We start from the raw sequence: 24,619 nt of genomic DNA on the forward strand, positions 1-24,619 counted from the left end.
AACCACCTCTGCCTCTCCAACAAGGTTGCGCTGTTCGTCCTCTCTCTGTCTGATGCCAGTGAATTGTTCGGTTGGTGTAGAAATGTAATAAACAGACAGAGACTGATTAAGCAGCTGGAAATCGCAAACCATTTCCTGTCCACTACTTGTAAACACTGGTGTAGAAAGGAGTTGGGAACAGTAGGCAGTATATCTGGGAGAGGTTTGGGATTCGGCCATGAGGGAATAAGAATTGGGGGAAACTGTTCAGTGATAGGAATATATGGCTGGCATTCTTCTAACAATGCTTTCACTGGTATTGTCAATTATATTCATTGTATTGCTAGTAGCTAGACATGGGTGTACTACTTGTGTCCATTCTATCTAGTGTTTTTCTAGTGAAAGGCATGGCTATGTTGTTCAGTAGCCTGAACATTGTGTTAAAACCTATATAAAATCAAATCTAATCCAGTTTGATTTGTCACATGCACCGAATACAACAGGTGTAGACCTTACAGTGTAATGCTTACCTAGAAGCCCTGAACCAACAAAAGAAAATTCCCCCAAAAAGTAAGAGATAAGAATTATAAATAATTAAAGAGCAGCAGTAAATAACAATAGTGGTGCTGAATACAGGGGGTACAGGAACAGAGTCATTGTGTCAATGTGCGGGGGGTGGGGGGGGGGCAATTGATTAGCTGTTCGGGAGTCTTATGGTTTGTGGGTAGAAGCTGATTATAAGCCTCTTGAAACTAGACTTGGCTCTCCGGTACCGCTTGCCATGCAGTAGCAGAGAGAACAGTCTATGACTAGGGTGGCTGGAGGCTTTGTCAATTTTTAGGGCCTTCCTCTGACACCGCCTGGTATAAACGTCCTGGATGGCAGGAAGCTTGGTCCCGATGATGTACTGGGCCGTACACACTACCCTCTGTAGTGCCTTGTGGTCGGAGGCCGAGCAGTTGCCATACCAGGCAAATCAAATCAAATCAAATTTTATTTGTCACATACACATGGTTAGCAGATGTTAATGCGAGTGTAGCGAAATGCTTGTGCTTCTAGTTCCGACAATGCAGTAATAACCAACGAGTAATCTAACTAACAATTCCAAAACTACTACTTTATACACACACAAGTGTAAAGGGATAAAGAATATGTACATAAAGATATATGAATGAGTGATGGCACAGAGCAGCATAGGCAAGATGCAATAGATGGTATCGAGTGCAGTATATACATATGAGATGAGTATGTAAACAAAGTGGCATAGTTTAAAGTGGCTAGTGATACATGTATTACATAAAGATGCAGTAGATGATATAGAGTACAGTATATACGTATACATATGAGATAAATAATGTAGGGTATGTAAACATTATATTAAGTAGCATTGTTTAAAGTGGCTCGTGATATATTTTACATCTCGGAGTGTGGTGTCAGGAAAATAACCTCACACTCAACGTCAACAAAACTAAGGAGATGAATGTGGACTTCAGGAAACAGCAGAGGGAACACCCCCCTATCCACATCAATGGAACAGTAGTGGAGAGAGTAGAAAGTTTTAAGTCCCTCGGCATACACATCACAGACAAACTGAATTGGTCCACTCACACAGACAGCATCGTGAAGAAGGCGCAGCAGCGCCTCTTCAACCTCAGGAGGCTGAAGAAATTCGGCTTGTCACCAAAAGCACTCACAAACTTCTACAGATGCACAATCGAGAGCATCCTGGCGGGCTGTATCACCGCCTGGTACGGCAACTGCTCCGCCCTCAACCATAAGGCTCTCCAGAGGGTAGTGAGGTCTGCACAATGCATCACCGGGGGCAAACTGCCTGCCCTCCAGGACACCTACACCACCCGATGTCACAGGAAGGCCATAAAGATCATCAAGGACATCAACCACCCGAGCCACTGCCTGTTCACCCCGCTATCATCCAGAAGGCGAGGTCAGTACAGGTGCATCAAAGCTGGGACCGAGAGACTGAAAAACAGCTTCTATCTCAAGGCCATCAGACTGTTAAACAGCCACCACTAACATTGAGTGGCTGCTGCCAACACACTGACACTGACTCAACTCCAGCCACTTTAATAATGAGAATTGATGGGAATTGATCAGCGTATTCGTCAATGACCTCAGCGCGTAAGCTTCTTGTTTTAGCCTACGAAGGGAAGCACAGCCGAGAACTGCCCAGTGACACGAGTGATTCAACCAGTCAGGATGCTCTCGATGGTGCAGCTGTAAAACCTTTTGAGGATCTGTGGATCCATGCCAAATCTTTTCAGTCTCCTGAGGGGGAATAGGTTTTGTCCTGCCCTCTTCAAGTCTGTCTTGGTGTGCTTGGACCATGTTAGTGTGTTGGTGATGTGGACGCCACGGAACTTGAAGCTCTCAATCTGCTCCACTAAAGCCCCATCAATACGAATTGGGCATGCTCGGTCCTTCTTTTCCCGTAGTCCACAATCATCCCCTTTGTCTTGATCACGTTGAGGGAGAGGTTGTTGTCCTGGCACCACACGGTCAGGTCTCTGACCTCCTCCCTATATGCTGTTTCATCGTTGTCGGTGATCAGGCTGTTGTGTCATCAGCAAACGTAATGATGGTGTTGGAGTCGTGCCTGGCCATGGAGTCATGAGTGAACAGGGAGTACAGGAGGGGACTGAGCACGCACCCCTGAGGTGCCCCTGTGTTGAGGATCAGCGTGGTGGATGTGTTGTTACCTACCCTTATCAACTGGGGGCGGCCCGTCAGGAAGTCCAGGATCCAGTTGCAGAGGGAAGTGTTTAGTCCCAGGGTCCTTAGCTAAGTGATGAGGTTTGAGGGCACTATGGTGTTGAACGCTGAGCTGTAGTCAATCAATAGCATTCTCACATAGGTGTTCATCTGTGGTATGCAAATTGGAAAGGGTCTTGGGTGTCTGGGATAATGGTGTTGATGTGAGCCATGACCAGCCCTTCAAAGCATTTCATGACTATAGACGTGAGTGCTATGTTTCGGTAGTCATTTAGGCAGGTTACCTTAGTGTTCTTGGGCACGGGGACTATGGTGGTCTGCACATTGGCTAACCGAGCCCTCTTTTACACTACTGCTAATCTCTGTTCATCATATATGCATAGTCACTTTAACATATCTACATGTACATACTATCTCAGCCTGACTAACCGGTGCCCATATGTAGCCTCGCTACCTTTATAGCCTCGCTACTGTATATAGCCTCGCTACCTTTATAGCCTCGCTACTGTATATAGCCTCGCTACTGTTATAGCCTCGCTACTGTTTTTCACTGTCTTTTTACTGTTGTTTTCATTTCTTTACTTACCTATTGTTCACCTAATACCTTTTTTGCACTATTGGTTAGAACCTGTAACTAAGCATTTAACTGTAAGGTCTACACCTCTTGTATTCGGCGCACGTGACAAATAAAATTCGATTTGATTTGATTTGTGGGGGCGACGTCCTCGATGCACTTATTGATAAAGCCAGTAACTGATGTGGTGTACTCCTCAATGCCATCGGAAGAGAACATGTTCCAGACTGTGCTAGCAAAACAATCCTGTAGTTTAGCTTCTGCTTCATCTGACCACTTTTGTATAGACCTTTTTTTATGCTCCCTGCTTTAATTTTGGCTCCTAAGCAGGAGGATGGAGATATGGTCAGATTTGCCAAATGGAGGGTGAGGGAGAGGTTTGTGTTTGGAGTAAATGTGGTCTAGATTTTTTTTCCCTCTGGTTGCACAATTAACATGCTGATAGAAATTAGGTGAACTGATTTAAGTTTCCCTGCATTAAAGTCCCCGGCCACTAGGAGCGCCGCCTCTGGATGAGCGTTTTCCTGTTTGCATATGGTGGAATGCAGCTCATTGAGTGCGGTTTTAGTGCCAGCCTCGGTCTGTGGTGGTAGACAGCTACGAAAAATACAGACGAAAACTCTCTAGGTAGATAGTGTGGTCTACAGCTTATCATGAGATACTCTACCTCAGGCAGCAAAAACCCTGAGACTTCCTCAGATATCATGCACCAGCTATTGTTTACAAATATGCATAGCCCCCGCCCCGTGTCTTACCAGAGGCTGGTGTTCTATCCTGTTGATAGAGTGTATACCCCGCCAGCTGTATGTTCTTAATGTCGTCGTTCAGCCACAACTCGGTGAAACATAAAATATTACAGTTTTTAATGTCCCGTTGTTAAGATATACGTGCTTTCAGTTCGCATCATTTATTTTACAGCTATGTGCCCTTTGATACATGTTTAAACCTTCGAGCTCAATCTAGTAGTCCCAACACTCTCTCTCTCTCTGGAGTCACAGCTATTCTATCACACACACACACAAACAGACACACACACACACTCTAGAATACTATATTTTTACCAAGACACTATCCACTCTAAATTAATAAAGTCATACTTGGCATAACACATTCATAATCTAAACAGTATATACTATTCTGTAGTGTAGTACTATGCACATTACCGTGTTCTAACGACCTGTTATTTTGATTAGACTCTTTATTATTATTGATATTGATCATTGTACTGCAATGTTGAGGGAGTTAGCAGGTAAGCATTTCACCTTGTCTACCTGCTGTAAACTGTGTACATGACTAAAAACACACGATTTGATGTCGACTGTGAAACCAGGTTGTGAAACGAGTCGAACTCGCATCTGACCCGTTCCAAATCCGCGCCGACCTTCATCCCTTCCATATGGCAGCATATCACACGCTGTCGCCTTCAATAAAAACCACAAGGCCACAGATAATGGCAATGAAATGAATAGAGGTAATAACAAGAGCTGAATCAACATAATCACGTGCATAATCATAACATTCTCCACCACACTCTCAGCTTGAGTTCATAACAGCGATATGAGATTGGAGTTTATTACATTAATCATGTAAACGTTGATCTCGTGATTAAAGCAGAGAACTGCTGTTTATTGCATGTAATTGTATTCGGCCGGGCTACGCTCCCAGGAATACCACACACCACACAGCAAATTAATATTTGATGAACTGACTCTGGATCAGAAGCAGGGAGAGGGTTCCGGTTTCCTGTGGATGGCTCAGGGCATTGGATCTGACCTCGAAGCAGTGTTTATCTGTGCTCCGTACTACACAGAGCATGAAATAGTTTGTGGTTTGTGTCCCACAGTATTCATTTCATTTTTCCATTTTCTCTTTATTATTAATAAACAATTCCCAATAGACGGTACTGACATGTACACACACACATCACATATGTTGCATACATCAATCAAATGACAGTGTGGGGGAGAGGTGGTGGAGGCAGGGTAAGGGAGGCACGGGTGTTGTTTTGAGAGAAAGCGAGCGAGGGGAGAGAGAGGAGGTGAGGGAGATGGAGATAGAGATGGAGAGAGATGGGGTTGTAACAGATGTTTCCATCCCTCTTCTTCTCACCCTCTTTCCCCAAAAACTGAGACAAGACTGAACATGATGAAACATGACTCTTCTTTACCACTCTCCTCTTTTCTTCCTCTTCTCTCTCTCTCTCTCCCTTGTCTTACTTGTTTCCTCTTTCTCTCCCCCCTCCAGGCCCCTTCCCCTGTTTCTTCAAGGTCTTCGAGCTGTAACCCTAGCCTGCATTAGTTTTTACTAATGGCGTCAAAGGCAGTTTGTGGATTTGGTAACATCCCACTAAATGTTTGGGGGACATAAACTTCAAAAGGTTAGGCTTTATCGCTACTCAACACTGCTTTATTACCTAGTTTGAGTCATCCAGGGCTCCCTCTCTCCCTCTCCCTCTCCCTCTCCCTCTCTGCCTGTCTCTCTCTCTCTTTCTCTCTCTGTCTTTCCCTCTCTCTTCCTCTAAGCTCCATGGCCCAATTTTCCTAAACTCTTGTCTTCTTCTGTGTCTTGTCATTTTCCTCCTCCCAAACAACCTATTGTTAGTTTCTCTCTTCAGTTTGGCCTAGATGGCTGTGTGTGAGTGGCTGTGAGTGGGCTTTTTAGGAGCTCAGATGCTCTCAGTAAACATGTGTAAAGATGTTTCAAGGCTTTATTTCTTTAAGATGTTTCACTGTGAGTTTATCCTGAGAAACAGTAGCTGGTAAGACAAGGTCAGATGCGTTTTATCTAAGAACATTTGGCAGAATGGTGCTGACTTTTGGTCCCATCGTTTTTGATTTGATACAGTATATGTAAATGAATAAGATATGAAACCTGGCGTAAAACACAGGTCATATAGGTTAAAGATGCACTCTCTAACTTTTGAATAATTTCACCATTTTTTTGGCTCACAAGCCAAAACGGGTCCCCGTTTTTACATGTACTACGTCATCCATTTCGTGTGATCTGTCATACATTTTGCGATTCGTGTCATATGTTACAAATCCAATTGGTGAGAGACTGTATGTTTAGAATTGGTTGGGCTTAAGATCCCAGACTGTATCCTTAGTTTCAATCCATCCATTATCTATGTATTGTCTATCATGCAGAATCCTGATGTGTGGTAGCTATTCTAGTTATGACCATAATACAGTGGTGATTGTTTCCTGCTGGTCACTGTACGTAATGTAGTCTATATTAAGGCTGAGTTGGTGTTGCTGTGTCTGCTCTTTGAACCCTGGGCGCCTGACGGCTCTCGCCATGTCCCGCCTACGGCTTTGACTCTAACCTCACCCCACCACCTCCTCACCCACTCACCCCATACCCCCCCCCCCTCTTCCTCAAGGCACTATCCTTGGTCACGTGCCTCTCTGTTCCTGATCCCATGAACTCTGTGATTTATTCAGCAGTTTGCCTGGGCTGGATGCTCTGGAACGTACACTCGGGAGAGCAGGAGGGAGGGAAGAGGATGCGAGCGACGGAGGCGGCTCAGAAGATTCCTCAACAATGAGAAACAGATGATCGTATTCACTAGGAGGGAGCGTGTGCATGCGTCTGTTTTCTCAAGCTTTATTATTAACACATTTCGATGACCAAAGTCCTCACACTGGTTGTCACAAGATATTCAACGGCTTTCCTTGGAGCCCAGACAAATTTGTTCTCCAGTTCTCTCTCTCTATCTCTCTCTCTCCTTCCCCCACCCTCCCTCCCTTCCTACCTCCCTCTCCCTTCCTCTCTGGCAGCTAGCCCTGAAGAGAGTTGATGCGGTTGCTGTTGACAGATATAGAATATCCATATTAAATACCTGGGTGGAATATTGCACGTTGTGTTGTCATAGCACTGCCACTGGCAAACATTGCTTACCGTTGCGAATAGAACCGACGGCGTCATGACATCACATTCTTACGCCTGTCAAAATGAATCGCTGGAATTCTCGTTATTGCCTTGTAAATAACAGTGGCTTGTTGTACTGGGGAAATATCTGGTGGACAACCCTCACAAGTAGATGTTTCCTCCGTCAGAGAGCGCGAAGCCATGTTGGAGCTGTTTGGCTTAGACAATAGAAGAAATGGCAGGATGAGTCCTCGGGTAGGTTTTGATTGAATGTTCATAACTGTGGTCTCCTCTCTGGCCTCCACCTGAACTTCAACAGCCTGCCCGTGCCTGAGAAAGATTTCTGGTTTCCCCCTGTCTCTCACACACATACAGTACACACAGTGACAGACATGAGACGATATTACTACCCATATACTGTAGAATGACTTTATTTTGATGTGCCGTCATTTTCTCCTTCTAGAAAAGAGTGAAATAGCCACTTCAGGGATGCCAGGGAGTATAGGATTAAGTCCATGTGACTGTCTGTCATTGCATATGAGCTTCATTCAAAGCAGAACGTCCAACACACATATCATCTCTGCTTATAAAAGCATTGTAGATATACAGTATAGAAATGTAGAGAGAACACAACGGTACCTACAGTTCAGTAGGAATAGCACAACAGCGGTTTTATGAGGTAATACCCTGAGGCAACACTTCCCCCAGTAAACACACAGACACACACCTCACTTTCACCTCCAACACACACACACACACACACACACACACACACACACACACACACACACACACCTTTCATCCCTACCACCAAACAGACAGAAACAGACATGTACACCACACACACACACACACACACACCAGTGGCGTAGCCAGAATTTCATCGGTGAGTGGATGTGCCGAAATGTAGGTTGCCATTCCCCAAAAATGTGCAGTTTTATAGCATATCTCATGATATTCTACACATTTTGCCATGAGACTGAGAGGAAATGTTGCTGTTTTAAAGCTAATTTCCTGCAATTCTACACATTTTGCCATGAGTCTGGGAGAATTTTGCATTTTTTGTCAGGATTTGGCCAGGGTTGTTCCGGGTTTTGGTCACTAGATGCCCCCATTGTGCTTTTTGTCCTTATGTTTTTCCCTTGATCCCCATTAATTATTTGCACCTGTGCCTCGTTTCCTCTAATTGTATTTAAACCCTTAGTTTCCCTCAGTTCTGTGCTCTGTGTTTGTATGTTAGCACCCTGCCCTAGTGTTCTGTGTACTCTTGTCGATTCCGGGTGACGCTCTTGTGGTATTCTGTTTTTTGTTTTTGTTTATTTTTTTGTGAGTTTCTTTTGAGGCCTTTTTGTGCTTTTCCTACCACCTTTTGGATTTGCCATTTTTTGTATTTAAGGATTTTTCTTTATTAAATACAAAGTACTGCTGTGTCTGCCTCATCTTCTGGGTTCTGCTGACTATTCGTGGCTCAGTTGGTTAAGTGACTGTTTCTCACTCCGGAGACCCAGGTTCGAAACCGGGTCCTGACATTTTTAAAGCTAATTGAAGCTCAAATATGTGTTGACTGTGATAAAGGCACTGGATTATGAAATGTCTTGTTTGCTAAATGAACAAATAAAGTAGGCAGTGGCATGGTGTATATATAGCCATAGAAGCACAGGGAAATGGTGCATATATAGCCATAGAAGCACAGGAAATGGTGCATATATAGCCATAGAAACACAGGGAAATGGTTAATATATAGCCATAGAAACACAGGGAAATTGTGCATATATAGCCATAGAAACACAGGGAAATGGTGCATCTATAGCCATAGAAACACAGGGAAATGGTGCATATATAGCCATAGAAACACAGGGAAATGGTGCATATATAGCCATAGAAGCACAGGGAAATGGTGCATATATAGCCATAGAAACACAGGGAAATGGTTAATATATAGCCATAGAAACACAGGGAAATTGTGCATATATAGCCATAGAAACACAGGGAAATGGTGCATCTATAGCCATAGAAGCACAGCGAAATGGTGCATCTATAGCCATAGAAGCACAGGGAAATGGTGCATATATAGCCATAGAAGCACAGCAAAATGGTGCATATATAGCCATAGAAACACAGGGAAATGGTTAATATATAGCCATAGAAACACAGGGAAATTGTGCATATATAGCCATAGAAACACAGGGAAATGGTGCATCTATAGCCATAGAAACACAGGGAAATGGTGCATATATAGCCATAGAAACACAGGGAAATGGTGCATCTATAGCCATAGAAACACAGGAAATGGTGCATCTATAGCCATAGAAACACAGGGAAATGGTGCATCTATAGCCATAGAAACACAGGGAAATGGTGCATCTATAGCCATAGAAACACAGGGAAATGGTGCATCTATAGCCATAGAAACACAGGGAAATGGTGCATCTATAGCCATAGAAACACAGGGAAATGGTGCATCTATAGCCATAGAAACTCAGGGAAATGGTGCATATATAGCCATAGAAACACAGGGAAATAGTGTATATATAGCCATAGAAACACAGGGAACTGGTGCATATATAGCCATAGAAACACAGGGAACTGGTGCATCTATAGCCATAGAAACACAGGGAAATGTTGCATCTATAGCCATAGAAACACAGGGAAATGGTGCATATATAGCCATAGAAACACAGGGAAATGGTGCATATATAGCCATAGAAACACAGGGAAATGGTTTTTATTTTTTTATTTTTTTATTTCACCTTTATTTAACCAGGTAGGCTAGTTGAGAACAAGTTCTCATTTGCAACTGCGACCTGGCCAAGATAAAGCATAGCAGTGTGAACAGACAACACAGAGTTACACATGGAGTAAACAATTAACAAGTCAATAACACAGTAGAAAAAAAGGGGAGTCTATATACAATGTGTGCAAAAGGCATGAGGAGGTAGGCGAATAATTACAATATTGCAGATTAACACTGGAGTGATAAATGATCAGATGATCATGTACAGGTAGAGATATTGGTGTGCAAAAGAGCAGAAAAGTAAATAAATAAAAACTGTGGGGATGAGGTAGGTGAAAATGGGTGGGCTATTTACCAATAGATTATGTACAGCTGCAGCGATCGGTTAGCTGCTCAGATAGCTGATGTTTGAAGTTGGTGAGGGAGATAAAAGTCTCCAACTTCAGCGATTTTTGCAATTCGTTCCAGTCACAGGCAGCAGAGTACTGGAACGAAAGGCGGCCGAATGAGGTGTTGGCTTTAGGGATGATCAGTGAGATACACCTGCTGGAGCGCGTGCTATGGATGGGTGTTGCCATCGTGACCAGTGATCTGAGGTAAGGCGGAGCTTTACCTAGCATGGCCTTGTAGATGACCTGGAGCCAGTGGGTCTTGCGACGAATATGTAGCGAGGGCCAGCTGACTAGAGCATACAAGTCGCAGTGGTGGGTAGTATAAGGTGCTTTATTGACAAAACGGATGGCACTGTGATAAACTGCATCCAGTTTGCTGAGAAGAGTGTTGGAAGCAATTTTGTAGGTGACATCGCCGAAGTTGAGGATCGGTAGGATAGTCAGTTTTACTAGGGTAAGCTTGGCAGCGTGAGTGAAGGAGGCTTTGTTACGGAATAGAAAGCCGACTCTTGATTTGATTTTCGATTGGAGATGTTTGATATGGGTCTGGAAGGAGAGTTTGTCAGTCTAGCCAGACACCTAGGTACTTATAGGTGTCCACATATTCAAGGTCGGAACCATCCAGTGTGGTGATGCTAGTCGGGCATGCGGGTGCAGGCAGCGATCGGTTGAAAAGCATGCATTTGGTTTTACTAGCGTTTAAGAGCAGTTGGAGGCCACGGAAGGAGTGTTGTATGGCATTGAAGCTCGTTTGGAGGTTAGATAGCACAGTGTCCAATGACGGGCCGAAAGTATATAGAATGGTGTCGTCTGCGTAGAGGTGGATCAGGGAATCGCCCGCAGCAAGAGCAACATCATTGATATATACAGAGAAAAGAGTCGGCCCGAGAATTGAACCCTGTAGCACCCCCATAGAGACTGCCAGAGGACCGGACAGCATGCCCTCCGATTTGACACACTGAACTCTGTCTGCAAAGTAATTGGTGAACCAGGCAAGGCAGTCATCCGAAAAACCGAGGCTACTGAGTCTGCCGATAAGAATATGGTGATTGACAGAGTCGAAAGCCTTGGCAAGGTCGATGAAGACGGCTGCACAGTACTGTCTTTTATCGATGGCGTTTATGATGTCGTTTGGTACCTTGAGTGTGGCTGAGGTGCACCCGTAACCGGCTCGGAAACAAAGATTGCATAGCGGAGAAGGTACGGTGGGATTCGAGATGGTCAGTGACCTGTTTGTTGACTTGGCTTTCGAAGACCTTAGATAGGCAGGGCAGAATGGATATAGGTCTGTAACAGTTTGGGTCCAGGGTGTCTCCCCCTTTGAAGAGGGGGATGACTGCGGCAGCTTTCCAATCCTTGGGGATCTCAGACGATATGAAAGAGAGGTTGAACAGGCTGGTAATAGGGGTTGCGACAATGGCGGCGGATAGTTTCAGAAATAGAGGGTCCAGATTGTCAAGCCCAGCTGATTTATATGGGTCCAGGTTTTGCAGCTCTTTCAGAACATCTGCTATCTGGATTTGGGTAAAGGAGAACCTGGAGAGGCTTGGGCGAGGAGCTGCGGGGGGGCCGGAGCTGTTGTCCGAGGTAGGAGTTGCCAGGCGGAAGGCATGGCCAGCCGTTGAGAAATGCTTGTTGAAGTTTTCGATAATCATGGATTTGTCGGTGGTGACCGTGTTCCCTAGCCTCAGTGCAGTGGGCAGCTGGGAGGAGGTGCTCTTGTTCTCCATGGACTTCACAGTGTCCCAGAACATTTTGGAGTTGGAGCTACAGGATGCAAACTTCTGCCTGAAGAAGCTGGCCTTAGCTTTCCTGACTGACTGCGTGTATTGGTTCCTGACTTCCCTGAACAGTTGCATATCGCGGGGACTGTTCGATGCTATTGCAGTCCGCCACAGGATGTTTTTGTGCTGGTCGAGGGCAGTCAGGTCTGGAGTGAACCAAGGGCTGTATCTGTTCTTAGTTCTGCATTTTTTGAACGGAGCATGCTTATCTAAAATGGTGAGGAAGTTACTCTTAAAGAATGACCAGGCATCCTCAACTGACGGGATGAGGTCAATGTCCTTCCAGGATACCCGGGCCAGGGCGATTAGAAAGGCCTGCTCACAGAAGTGTTTTAGGGAGCGTTTGACAGAAATGAGGGGTGGTCGTTTGACTGCGGCACCGTAGCGGATACAGGCAATGAGGCAGTGGTCGCTGAGATCCTGATTGAAGACAGCGGAGGTGTATTTGGAGGGCCAGTTGGTCAGGATGACGTCTAAGAGGGTGCCCTTGCTTACAGAGTTAGGGTTGTACCTGGTGGGTTCCTTGATGATTTGTGTGAGATTGAGGGCATCTAGCTTAGATTGTAGGACTGTCGGGGTGTTAAGCATATCCCAGTTTAGGTCACCTAACAGAACAAACTCTGAAGCTAGATGGGGGGCAATCAATTCACAAATGGTGTCCAGGGCACAGCTGGGAGCTGAGGGGGTCGGTAGCAGGCGGCAACAGTGAGAGACTTATTTCTGGAGAGAGTAATTTTCAGAATTAGTAGTTCGAACTGTTTGGGTATGGACCTGGAAAGTATGACATTACTTTGCAGGCTATCTCTGCAGTAGACTGCAACTCCTCCCCCTTTGGCAGTTCTATCTTGACGGAAGATGTTATAGTTGGGTATGGAAATTTCTGAATTTTTGGTGGCCTTCCTGAGCCAGGATTCAGACACGGCAAGGACATCAGGGTTAGCAGAGTGAGCTAAAGCAGTGAGTAAAACAAACTTAGGGAGGAGGCTTCTGATGTTGACATGCATGAAACCAAGGCTTTTTCGATCACAGAAGTCAACAAATGAGGGTGCCTGGGGACATGCAGGGCCTGGGTTTACCTCCACATCACCTGCGGAACAGAGAAGGAGTAGTATGAGGGTGTGGCTAAAGGCTATCAAAACTGGTCGCCTAGAGCGTTGGGGACAGAGAATAAGAGGAGCAGGTTTCTGGGCATGGTAGAATATATTCAGGGCATAATGCGCAGACAGGGGTATGGTGGGGTGCGGGTACGGCGGAGGTAAGCCCAGGCACTGGGTGATGATGAGAGAGGTTTTATCTCTGGACATGCTGGTTGTAATGGGTGAGTTCACCACAAATGTGGGAGGTGGGACAAAGGAGGTATCAGGGGTATGAGGAGTGGGACTAGGGGCTCCATTGTGAACTAAAACAATGATAACTAACCTGAGCAACAGTATACAAGGCATATTGACATTTGAGAGAGACATACAGCGAGGCATACAGTAATCACAGGTGTTGAACTGGGAAAGCTAGCTAAAACAGTGGGTGAGACAACAGCTAATCAGCTAACAACAGCAGGTAAAATGGCATTGACTAGGCAACGGGGCCGACAGATAAAACAAACAAGCAGAATGGAGTACCGTGATTAATGGACAGTCCAGCGTGCATCAGCTATGTAGCCAAGTGATCAGAGTCCAGGGGGCAGCGGTGGATGGGGCAGGGGGGCTGGACTGGCGAGTGTTATCCAGGTTAAGAAACTAACAATGACTAAATAGCTTGTAGCTAGTTAGCTGGTTAGCTTCTGGAGGTTCTTGAGTGTGTTCTAAAAATTAAAAATAATAGCGATTCCGTATCACATTGGGTGAGGCAGGTTTCCGGAAGGTATAAACAATTTATTTTTTTAAATCGGGAAGAGATAGAAAGTAGATATGGGCCACTGCGTGTTTGGGACGCGGCGATGCAGACGGTTAGCAGGCCTGTGCTAACAAGCTAACAGATTAGCAGGCCGGGGTAAACAAGGTTAGGACCTTGGCTGCAGGAGCAGGAGCAGGGTGGAACGACAGGGCCTTGATCGATCATTTCAGATGCAGTCTCAGGGCGTCCGCAGGGAGCTGGCATGTCGGGACACCACCTTCACACTGGATGAACTCATTGACTTGGCTATCCGTCTCGACAACCTGCTGGCTGCCCGCGGGCGTTTGGATCAGGCCCTGTCGTTTCCACTTCCCAGCCCTCCTGCCCCTATCCCTATGGAATTAGGAGGGGCGGCTTTGAGGGGGACCGGAAGAAGGATGGAGGTCTGCGTCCGTGCATTGATTATAGAGGTCTAAATTCCATCACATTGGGGTTTAGTTACCCACTACCTCTCATCGCTACGGCGGTGGAATCATTTCACGGGGCGCACTTCTTCACAAAACTGGACCTGAGGAGCGCGTATAATCTGGTGCGTATCCGGGGAGGAGATGCTGGAAAAGCATTTAGTACTACATCTGGTCATTATGAGGCGTCATGCCATAGAAGACTGCTCCAGCCGTCTTTTTCAAACGAGAGTCCGTTTCCTTCCTGGGGCATCGTAAGGTATTTCTGGAACATGACCTGCCGGGGTGGTGATGGAGGATGACCGCGTTACAGCCGTGCGTAATTGGCCGACTCCGACCACGGTGAAAGAAGTGCAGCGGTTTTTAAGGTTTGCCAATTACTACCGGAGGTTTATCCGGGGTTTTGGTCAGGTGGCTGCTCCCATCACCTCACTGCTGAAGGGAGGACCGGTGCTTTTGTGTTGGTCAGCAGAGGCGGGCAGAGCTTTCAGTCGTTTGAAAGAGCTGGTCACCAATGCACCCGTGTTGGCGCATCCGGACCCGTCTTTAGTGTTCATAGTGGAGGTGGATGCGTCCGAGGCTGGGGTCGGGGCCGTTCTGTCCCAGCGCTCGGGCGTGCCACCCAAGCTCCGCCCGTGTGCTTTCTTTTCGAGCAAGCTCGGTCCAGCGGAGAAAAACTATGACGTGGGGACCGGGAGTTGTTAGCTGTAGTCAAGGCTCTGAAGGTGTGGAGACATTGGCTTGAGGGGGCGAAACACCCTTTTCTCATCTGGACTGACCATCGTAATCTTGAGTATATCCGGGCAGCGAGGAGACTAAATCCACGTCAGGCTAGATGGGCCATGTTTTTTACCAGGTTTCGGTTTACCATCTCATACCGGCCAGACTCCCAAAACACCAAAGCCGACGCACTGTCCCGGCTCTATGATACCGAGGAGCGGTCCGTTGAGCCAACTCCCATCATTCCACCGTCATGTCTCGTGGCACCGGTGGTATGGGAGGTGGACGCGGAGATAGAGGAGGCCTCACGGTTAGAGCCGCCCCCCCCCTAACTGTCCAGTGGGGACTCAGTACGTGCCGAGGGGGGTCTGGGACAAGCTGATCCGGTGGGCTCATACTCTCCCCTCCTCGGGTCATCCTGGCATCGAGAGGACAGTGCGGAGTCTGAGAGGGAGATACTGGTGAACCGCGCTCGCTAAAGACGTGAGATTTTATGTCTCCTCCTGCTCAGTGTGTGCTCAGAGCAAGGCTCCTCGGCACCTGCCTAGAGGGAAGTTACCACCCTCCCTGTTCCACAACGGCCGCGGACACATTTATCGGTGGACTTTCTTACCGACCTTCCCCGTCCCAGGGAAGTACTACGATCCTGGTCGTTGTGGATCGGTTTTTTAAGTCCTGTCGTCTCATCCAGTTGCCCGGTCTCCCTACGGCCCTGCAGACTGCGGAGGCCTTGTTTACCTACATGTTCCATCAGCGCCACAACAACACAGAGCTCTGCCCTCCGTCCCTACCTCAGCCAGCCCAGCGGCACTCTGGGAGATGGAATGTGATCCGATTACTGACCTCTGGTCCGCTGTAGAGCTGCTTTGAGGCAGGGACCACAACACTGACGGACACCTCTGCTGTCTACCACAGGCACATGGAAAGGGACAGGGGGGCGATGGGGGATGAGGTGGGGGCTTGGAGGGGTGGGGGGGGGGTTCTGTTATTGGCAACCGTGCTCTAGGGCTGAGAACACACGCATATGTACACAGAGACAAACACAGATGCACACACACACAGATGATACTACTGCCAAATTAGAGGGTGTGATATACACTGAAATGTATATCACACGCACATAAAGTTATTGGTGAGTGTGCCCCGGGGGCGTGAGCACACAGATGGGTCGGAGATTGCTTCCTGTTTGGGGCAGGTTGTGTCGACCCGCAGGGCTTTAATTGGCTGCAACTCCATCTGGCCTCTGACCTATTGCACAATTGACCGCTCCGCCAGAGAGGGGGAAAAGAACGAGCGACAGAAAGAGAGATGGAGAGAGAGTGGGAGAAAGATAAACAGTGAGACATACAGACAGCGAGAGAGACTGAGATGAAAGTAGACAGAGAAATAGAAAGAGAGGGAAACAGAGAGAGATGGAGGAGAGAGAGGAGATCAGGACAAATTGAAGGGAAACCAAGTACAAATAATTCTTGTGACTGATTGGCCATTGGAGAATGCTTGCCATTTACCAACGGATTGAAATATTGGATTTCTATGGCAGGTACTCCTACATCTTTTACTATGATGAATGTTGGCAATGTTTTCTCATTCAGATAGATGTCCCTGTGTACTCACCTGTCCTATAGTCATCATCTGTCAAATAGGTTATTCTATTCATTAGAAGAATATAGTGTATTATTACATACACAAGGAAGAATTGAAACGGAGTTGAAACAGGAAATAGATACAGAAAGATGGATTCTCAGAAAGAGGGAGATGAAAGGGGAGGAGAGAAGCATGGTGCGTCAGAGAGAGAGGAAAAAGAGAGGGGGAGAGAGATGGGAATAGTGTGTAAAAGAGGATGTCTGGCAGTTTGGCACAACTCCAAACAGGAAGTGACAGTTAACACACTTCCTGTTGTAGCATCACGCCAGAGCTCTATTTTCAACCCTCCACCAACGGCACAGTGAACCATAGAGATATCTATGCTCCATGCAGACAATAATAATATAATAATAATAATAATAATAATAATAATAGATTGGATTTATATAGTGCCTTTCTACTGACTGAGGTACTCAAATCAAAGTGCTTTACATAGTAAGGGGGAAACTCATCCTCTACCAATATGTGGCACCCAACTGGGTGATGGACAGCAACCATGTTTGTGCCAGGACACTCACCACACATCAGCTAGCATGGAGGAGAGGTGAGGAGTGATATATGCCAATTAGGAATGAAAGAATACCAATAAAGTGATGTCTCCTGGTGTAGCGGCTCTCGTTGGTGGTAGGAAGAGTAGACCAAAGCGCAGCATTGAAACTGTTCATGATTCTTTTATTCAAAAAACACTCAAACAAAATAACAAAAGCGAAAAACGAAAGCGCACAGTTCTGTCAGGCTAAGACACTAAACAGAAAACAAGATCCCACAACCTAATAATGGGGGAAAGGGCTGCCTAAGTATGATCCCCAATCAGAGACAACGGTAGACAGCTGCCTCTGATTGGGAACCACACTCGGCCAAAAACAAAAAAACAGAAGACATAGAATTTCCCACCCGAGTCACACCCTGACCTAACCAAACATAGAGAATAATAAGGATCTCTAAGGTCAGAGCGTGAAACCTGGTCTGACAAACAACGCTGCAGCTCTGCCACTGGAAGGCAGACCTCGGGGGATGTAGTGGATTGAGACGGAGCCCATGCAAGATAAAATCTCTGGCTTAAACGGGGATGTTTATATTATGCTAATTCGATTCCCGTCGGCGGTGCAGACAGCGACTCTAGGGGGTCAGACATGAGGGGGATGATTAGGTGGCCATGATGAAAATGGGTCCAGGTTGGGAGTTTAGCCAGGACACTGGGGTTAACACCCTTACTCTTGCGATAAGTGCCATGGGATTGTTTTATGACCACAGAGTGTCAGGACACACGTTGAATGTCCCATCTGAAAGACAGCATCCTACACGGTGCAATGTCCCCTTTACTGCCCTGGGGCATTGGAATTAGATCTTAAGACCAGAGGGAAGAGTGACCCCTACTGGCTCTCCAACAACACTTCCAGACAACAGTGTGTGGAGAGGAGAAAAATAACAAGATTTTACGTTAGACAGGGTGGGAGTGACCAAAGCCTAAGGGTACAGATATGAAGCACAGTACATACAATATACTACATATCACTCACAGGAGGTTGGTGGCACCTTAATTGGGGAGGACTGGCTCGTGGTAATGACTGGAGTGGGATCAGTGGAATGGTATCAAATACATCAAACACCTGGTTTCCATGTGTTTGATACCATTCCATTTGCTCTGTTCCAGCCATTATTATGAGCCGTTCTCCCCTCAGCAGCCTCCCATGCTATCACTGTGTACCACGTCCAGTAATACCACAAACAATGAAAACAGAGATGTCCTCTCTCCTCATCCTTTGTCTGTTCTTACTCTTCGACCCTCACCCCCAACACCTCCCTTTCCACTTTTCCTCCTATCATCACCCCCCCTGCCCCGCCCCTCCCACCCAACCTCATCATCCAATCACACCTGAAGCCCACACAAACCCCCCCTCCCAAACCCCCCCATCTGGTGATCATTATATATTGATCTCCGGTTCACCATGTTTAGTCAAGGGTCTAAATGCATGTCTCTTTGTGTGTGCGACACAAAGCACCGATCAATCACTGTCTAATGAGAGAGGGAGGGAGAGACGTAGGAAGGATGAATAATAGACAGTTGTTACAGTGAGGTATTATGACGAGCCCCATCTCTCCCACCATAAACGCTCTCCGTTCAATCACTCCCGCTCTCATTAGATTCACAATGTATTGGCTGTCAGTCTTCAATATTCATATTACTGTAGCTATGTGTGTAGAGTACCCAATGAAATAGGGCATTTGTTTTTCTTCCCTTCTCTCTTTTTCTCTGTCTCTCTCTCTCTCTCTCTCTTTCCTCTCTTTCTCTGTCTCTCTCTTTCCTCTCTTTCTCTTTCCTCTCTCTCTCTCTCCTCTCTTTCTCTGTCTCTTTCTTTTCTCTCTTTCTCTCTCTCTCTCTCTCTCTCTCCCTCTCCCTCTCTCCCTCTCTCCCTCTCTCCCTCTCTCTCACACACACGGAGTACGGAATGCTTTCAGTATCTGAGTGGGTTGCATATTGATTTTTAGTGTTGAACTTGTGTCGCTCTCTCTGCCTCGCACCCCCACAGACACATTCTGACAGAGGAGTTGATTAGGAACAGCTCTAAATATATCCCTCCATCTCTTCCCTCTCGCTCTCTCTCTCTCTCTTTCTCTCTCTCGCCCTCTCTCACACTCTCTCACACTCTCTCTCTCCCACTCTCGCTCCATCCTTCATTCTCTGCTTTTCTCTTCCAGAATCTCACTCACACTTTTGTTCCTCGTTCCCTCCTATCCTCTATCACCTGAACATATGTTTTCCTCTCGTATTTCCTAAATAATGATACTGATACCTCTCCTCTTCTATTTCCAGCTAAATACAGAACCTTCTTACCTTAATAATTCTGAAACATTTTCCCTCTTTTTCATTGGGTGTTCTTAAACCTACTCTCATCCAGGATAGCTCATTTAGAGTCAGCTCTTATTACAGTTTCCTCGTGGCACATTAAACATAAACCAATTCAACACATACATTGACAATCACAACCTACAAACACTATACACTCTTTCACTCGCCAGGCAACCTTCTATAGAGGATCTGTACTCGTCATCTGTTTACTCTAGGGATAATTAAACGCAAGTGTGTGAAGGATGTGAGAGAGGGGTAGGCGTTGTGTGAGGATGACCCCCCCCCCGTGGCAAACTGACATTTTCCCACCCAGACTGACTGGCTCAGACTCACCTGTGTGTTGGAACACTATAGGTGTAAGACCTCACACCTGTCTCCGCTCCACCACTCTCCACTGGATTCACCCGATGTCTTTCCATGAAGACACACACACACTCACTGTAGTACAGCACGGCACATCCTCCCCGATAACTGCGCTTCCGACAGAGTGAGATGGAAATATAGATACACAGATGACAGATGGGGGAAAGTCTCTATTTATTCTATATCTGTGGTATCCAGTAGGTAAACAATAGATAAGAAGCCTCAGTATCTCTCTCACTCTCTGCCCACAATTTAGCGTTCCCTGATTGTGGCGTAGAACAAACAGACAAACAAACATGTTTATTGGGGCATTCTCTTGTGTGTGTGACTGTTTGTGAGTGAGCCATTTGCGTTAGATTTAAATCTAATTTCCGTCTCCCTGGGTTATATCTCCGACATCCTGATTTGGTAGCTATGAAGCGGCTCAGCCAACTGTTCCCTTGTTGTTTTGAAGGGAATGATTCTCATAAATGGAGCCTTTTCAGACAATGTTCATGTGGGTGTATAGCTTTAGGCATATTTGACAGGATCAAATGGCTTACACAGAGAAGGAAACACTGTCGTTTATGAAATAATCCCCCCATATTTATTTCATCCACATCCGTTTTCTCCCTCTGCCTCATTTTTTCCCCTCCTTCCCGCCCCCCTAAATGAATTGAGGTAAAATGGGAATCTATATTCCGTGGGTGGTTTAGAGATGGAGCCACTTTAAGATTTAAATTGCACATGACACATGTTTGATGTCATAAACCTCAGGCTTCTCTCTTCCGGTGGGCCTGAATGTTTCAAAGAAAAGTGCTGGAGGAGGGAAACGTTTTTAGAAAATGAAAAAAATGTGTTATATTGTCCCATACACCAGATAGGTGCAGTGAAATGTGTTGTTTTACAGGGTCAGCTATAGTAGTACAGCACCCCTGGGGAAAATTAAGATTTTCCTCTTGTCGGCTCAGGTATTCCAACCAACGTCCTTTCGGTTACAGGCCCAACGCTCTAACCGCCAGGCTACCTGCCCCTGTGTGTGTGTGCGCGCGCGCGCGCGCGTTTGTGTTTTAGCGCCAGACTTCAGACACGTGAACACCTAAGGCGTCAAGAGCACTATCGTGATTTTATGCAGAAATTAAAACCGTGCTGGGAAGAGACAAACTGATTGATCTATTGCTGTGTGTGTTGTGTGTGTATGTGTGTGTTGGGTGAGTATGTGTGTGATGAAGAGAGAGAGAGGGAGCGAGCGAGAAAGATAGGGAGAGAGAGAGAGAGAGAGAGAGAGAGAGAGATGCTGTCAACTCTCCTTCCTCCACCCGGAGTCTGAAGTCTGCAGATGTCCAATTCAGTCTATTTAAAGCATCAGCTCTCTCGCTGGTGAGAGAGGGAGGCTGTAGTTTTGGATTACTGTTATGTCTTTACCTTGAGAACACTGTTTTGCTATTCTACCCTATTGGAGGGAGTGTGCATGTCATTCACAATTACATACAGTACATGTGCTATATAACCACTCCAAGATGTGCAAGGTTAGAGAACCACGGACATCTGAAGTTTAAAATGTAGCTGACATATACCCAGAGGGGCTCTAGTAGTGGATGCAGGTATGTGTGGTATGAATGCACATAATAATCAAATCAAAATCAAATCAAATGTATTTATATAGCCCTTCTTAGATCAGCTGATATCTCAAAGTGCTGTACAGAAACCCAGCCTAAAACTCCAACCAGCAAGCAATGCAGGTGTAGAATAACACACATAACCACGGACATTTTTGTGTTCCCTGTGTAGATCTGAAAGACCATGGTGTTAACCCCTCCTAGCCAACCAGGCACATCGGTGGAGCTATGACTTTATTGCTAAGTTATACCTATTTGATCATTCAGACTTGCAAGTGGTTGTCTTGGATGGGAGTCATTATATTGCATGTGTTTTCACATGATGAAAAACAACCATGGTGCCTTTCCGTATCCTTACTCCCTGTGAAGAAATAGGTCCGTTGAATCAAGTCTTTGATAAAGCTATAGCTCGATGTACATTCTTAGATAAAAGGTGCTATCTAGAACTGTGTTCTTCGAATGTTTCAATAGGATAACCATTTGAAGAACCCTTTTGGGTTCCATGTAGAGCCCATGGGTTCTACCTGTAACCAAAAATGGTTCTCCTTAGAACCAAAAATGGTTCTCCTATGAGGACAGCTGACAAAACCCTTTGGAAGTGTAGTGGTATTTTGGGAAATAAACCAAAGTACGCCACAAAGAAATAACAACAACCAAAATGCTGTGTTGTACTGGGATGATATCTGTGTCAAGGTCTTTCCAGACAGCCACATTGTGTCATAACTGATTATGTGGCTAGAAACAAAAACCTGACATCATTTTTTCTTTTTTTCACATTGGACCTGTGCCATGTTGGAGACTCTTATCTCCCTCACCAACTTTAAACATCTGCTATCTGAGCAGCGAACCGATCGCTTCAGCTGTACATAGTCCATCTGTAAATAGCCCACCCAATTTACCTACCTCATCCCCATACTGTTTTTATTTATTTACTTTTCTGCTCTTTTGCACACCTACTTGCACATGATCATCTGATCATTTATCACTCCAGTGTTAATCTGCTAAATTGTAATTTTTCGCTCCTATGGCCTATTTATTGTCTTACCTCCTCATGCCTTTTGTACACATTGTATATAGACTTTTTTTTCTACTGTGTTATTGACTTGTTTATTGTTTACTCCATGTGTAACTCTGTGTTGTTGTCTGTTCACACTGCTATGTTTTATCTTGGCCAGGTTGCAGTTGTAAATGAGAACTTGTTCTCAACTAGCCTACCTTGGTTAAATAAAGGTGAAATAAAAAATAAATAAATACAATTTTGCAGCCTATAGTCATACTGTGCTGCAGCGTCACATCGGCTGAGAGGGGAGCCGGGGAAAGAAAGTTGACTTTTATCAACAGGAAGTGAACAATGACAGTGTTTTGGCCTAATGAAAATAGATGGAGATGGCCTAACCCAGTATATTTCCCCTGCTCCATTAGATAAGCAGGCTACTACTGAACATAACTTATAGATGCAGTGTCTACCTCTCTGAATAATTGCGATGAGACCTATTGGGCCACCTGTAATAACAATTAATGGAATTTCTTATCTGTTCATAGCCAATGTTATGTTAGGCCTATAATTTGTGCGTTGAGGATAAGATTTTTTCCCCGATTACATTGTGTATGGCATGAATTTGCACATTGATTTGAATGTAAATCAAGTCGAGCAGGACAGATGATGCAGGCAAGTCTACCACAGCTACCAATTGAAATAGGACATATTCAATAACAATTTGTGTGATCTAATTGTATCCCTGTCGATAATCATTAGGCTAAGTGAACCTGGCTTATTTAAAAAATAACAGGATCTGATGTGTGCATATGCCATGTTATTTCTGGGCAAATCTAATAAATAAGTTATAGCCTAGGAGATTATTGTAAAGACACAAATTCTGGTGCTTTGGATGAAAAGTGCTCTTGAATAAATAGTCACTAATGTGTTCTGTATAGGATCCTAATATTGTTTTATGAGGCTTTGGGGATGGCTGGAGAGGTGGAGAAATCGGTCGCTGTGTGTAGCGGCAGAGCGCAGGCTTTCGGCAGGGGGCGGAGGGAGAGAGCTATGACAGCGCTTATCACACAACCAAGAAGTAGGACGAGTTGCATCCAAGCGCTACTGTCATTTGCAGACGGAGTACAGCTCTCGCCGCTTTTGTTCAGCTATCGCGCCCCGTGCTGCTAGCTAGTCAACAATGGTTTCTATCATTTCAGACCTGGACCCACTGAAAAACTGGAACGTGTTAAGGTAAGTCCAAGTCCCGGTTTCTAGCTCGCCTTCATGAATGCAGCAGAAATGATAGGAGTGAATTGTTGTGATACCCTACGTGCGGTGCTGGGAGAGACGCGGGTGTCAAAGGGTTATCGCTCATGAATGGATGAAGCGGCTTATTCCGCGGACGTACCCACTGCATTACTTTGTCTTAAAGAGATACTGCGATATTCTGGCATTTAGCCCCTTTTACACTTATCCAGAGTCAAACTCGTGAATACTATCTGTATGCCTCTGCATGCAGTAGGCCAATAGAGGAAGTTAGCGGTAGTTTTGCGTGCCAATGTTAACAATGACTGCAATTCTACAGGTACATTAACAATGCTACCTACAGTACAGCAGCAATACTGCGCCCTCAGCAGTTTTAAATGGGGCGATGTCGGGTCCTGTTTCAGTAAAGCTCTGTTGAGAACAATGTACTGTAGCTACTTTGGGATTTCTCTTTTCTCCCCCTCTCTTTCTGCTGTCGAGTCTGACGCATGCAAGCTGCTCATCAGCCCTTCATCTTATTAACCCTTGGTGATCTTCCCTCTCGCACCGTGGACCACAAAGTTCCTCAACAATTTACAGTTGCCGATACCTAGACTATGGGCACCATCATCATCCTCACCGACCGGTAGCCTAGACTACTGTCTTTGAGAGCTGCGTTGTCACAACGCCCTGGGGTTATATAGGCTACGTATTTATTGCAAATGAAGCATTGAGGGAACATTTATTGCAAGTTTATATCCCCTTCACGTAGCTCTCTTTTGTTAATGAAAAACTGTAATTTACAGTTTAGCCTAAAACATACCTTATTTTTTTTAACACAGCATGTTTAGCTTACCGAAGG

At 45.6% G+C, this 24,619-nt stretch overlaps 1 protein-coding gene across 15 annotated transcripts in view; it reads left to right on the plus strand.

Annotated features, from left to right (window-relative positions):
* The first annotated feature begins 23,583 nt into the window (after positions 1-23,583).
* The window catches only part of LOC135514899 (CUGBP Elav-like family member 2), a 226,090-nt gene continuing 225,054 nt past the window's right edge, over positions 23,584-24,619 (plus strand). For 9 of the 15 annotated variants that reach the window (XM_064938590.1, XM_064938603.1, XM_064938597.1 and 6 more), the window contains exon 1: positions 23,592-23,763. In XM_064938590.1, the coding sequence (XP_064794662.1) occupies positions 23,711-23,763 (53 nt within the window). In that variant the 5' untranslated portion in view covers positions 23,592-23,710. Of the gene's footprint in view, positions 23,764-24,619 lie in introns of all 15 variants that reach the window. The other 6 variants (XM_064938589.1, XM_064938591.1, XM_064938600.1 and 3 more) reach the window with 4 other exon arrangements.

The sequence above is a fragment of the Oncorhynchus masou genome, chromosome 26 (assembly GCF_036934945.1).
Source record: "Oncorhynchus masou masou isolate Uvic2021 chromosome 26, UVic_Omas_1.1, whole genome shotgun sequence".
Lineage (NCBI taxonomy): Eukaryota > Metazoa > Chordata > Actinopteri > Salmoniformes > Salmonidae > Oncorhynchus > Oncorhynchus masou.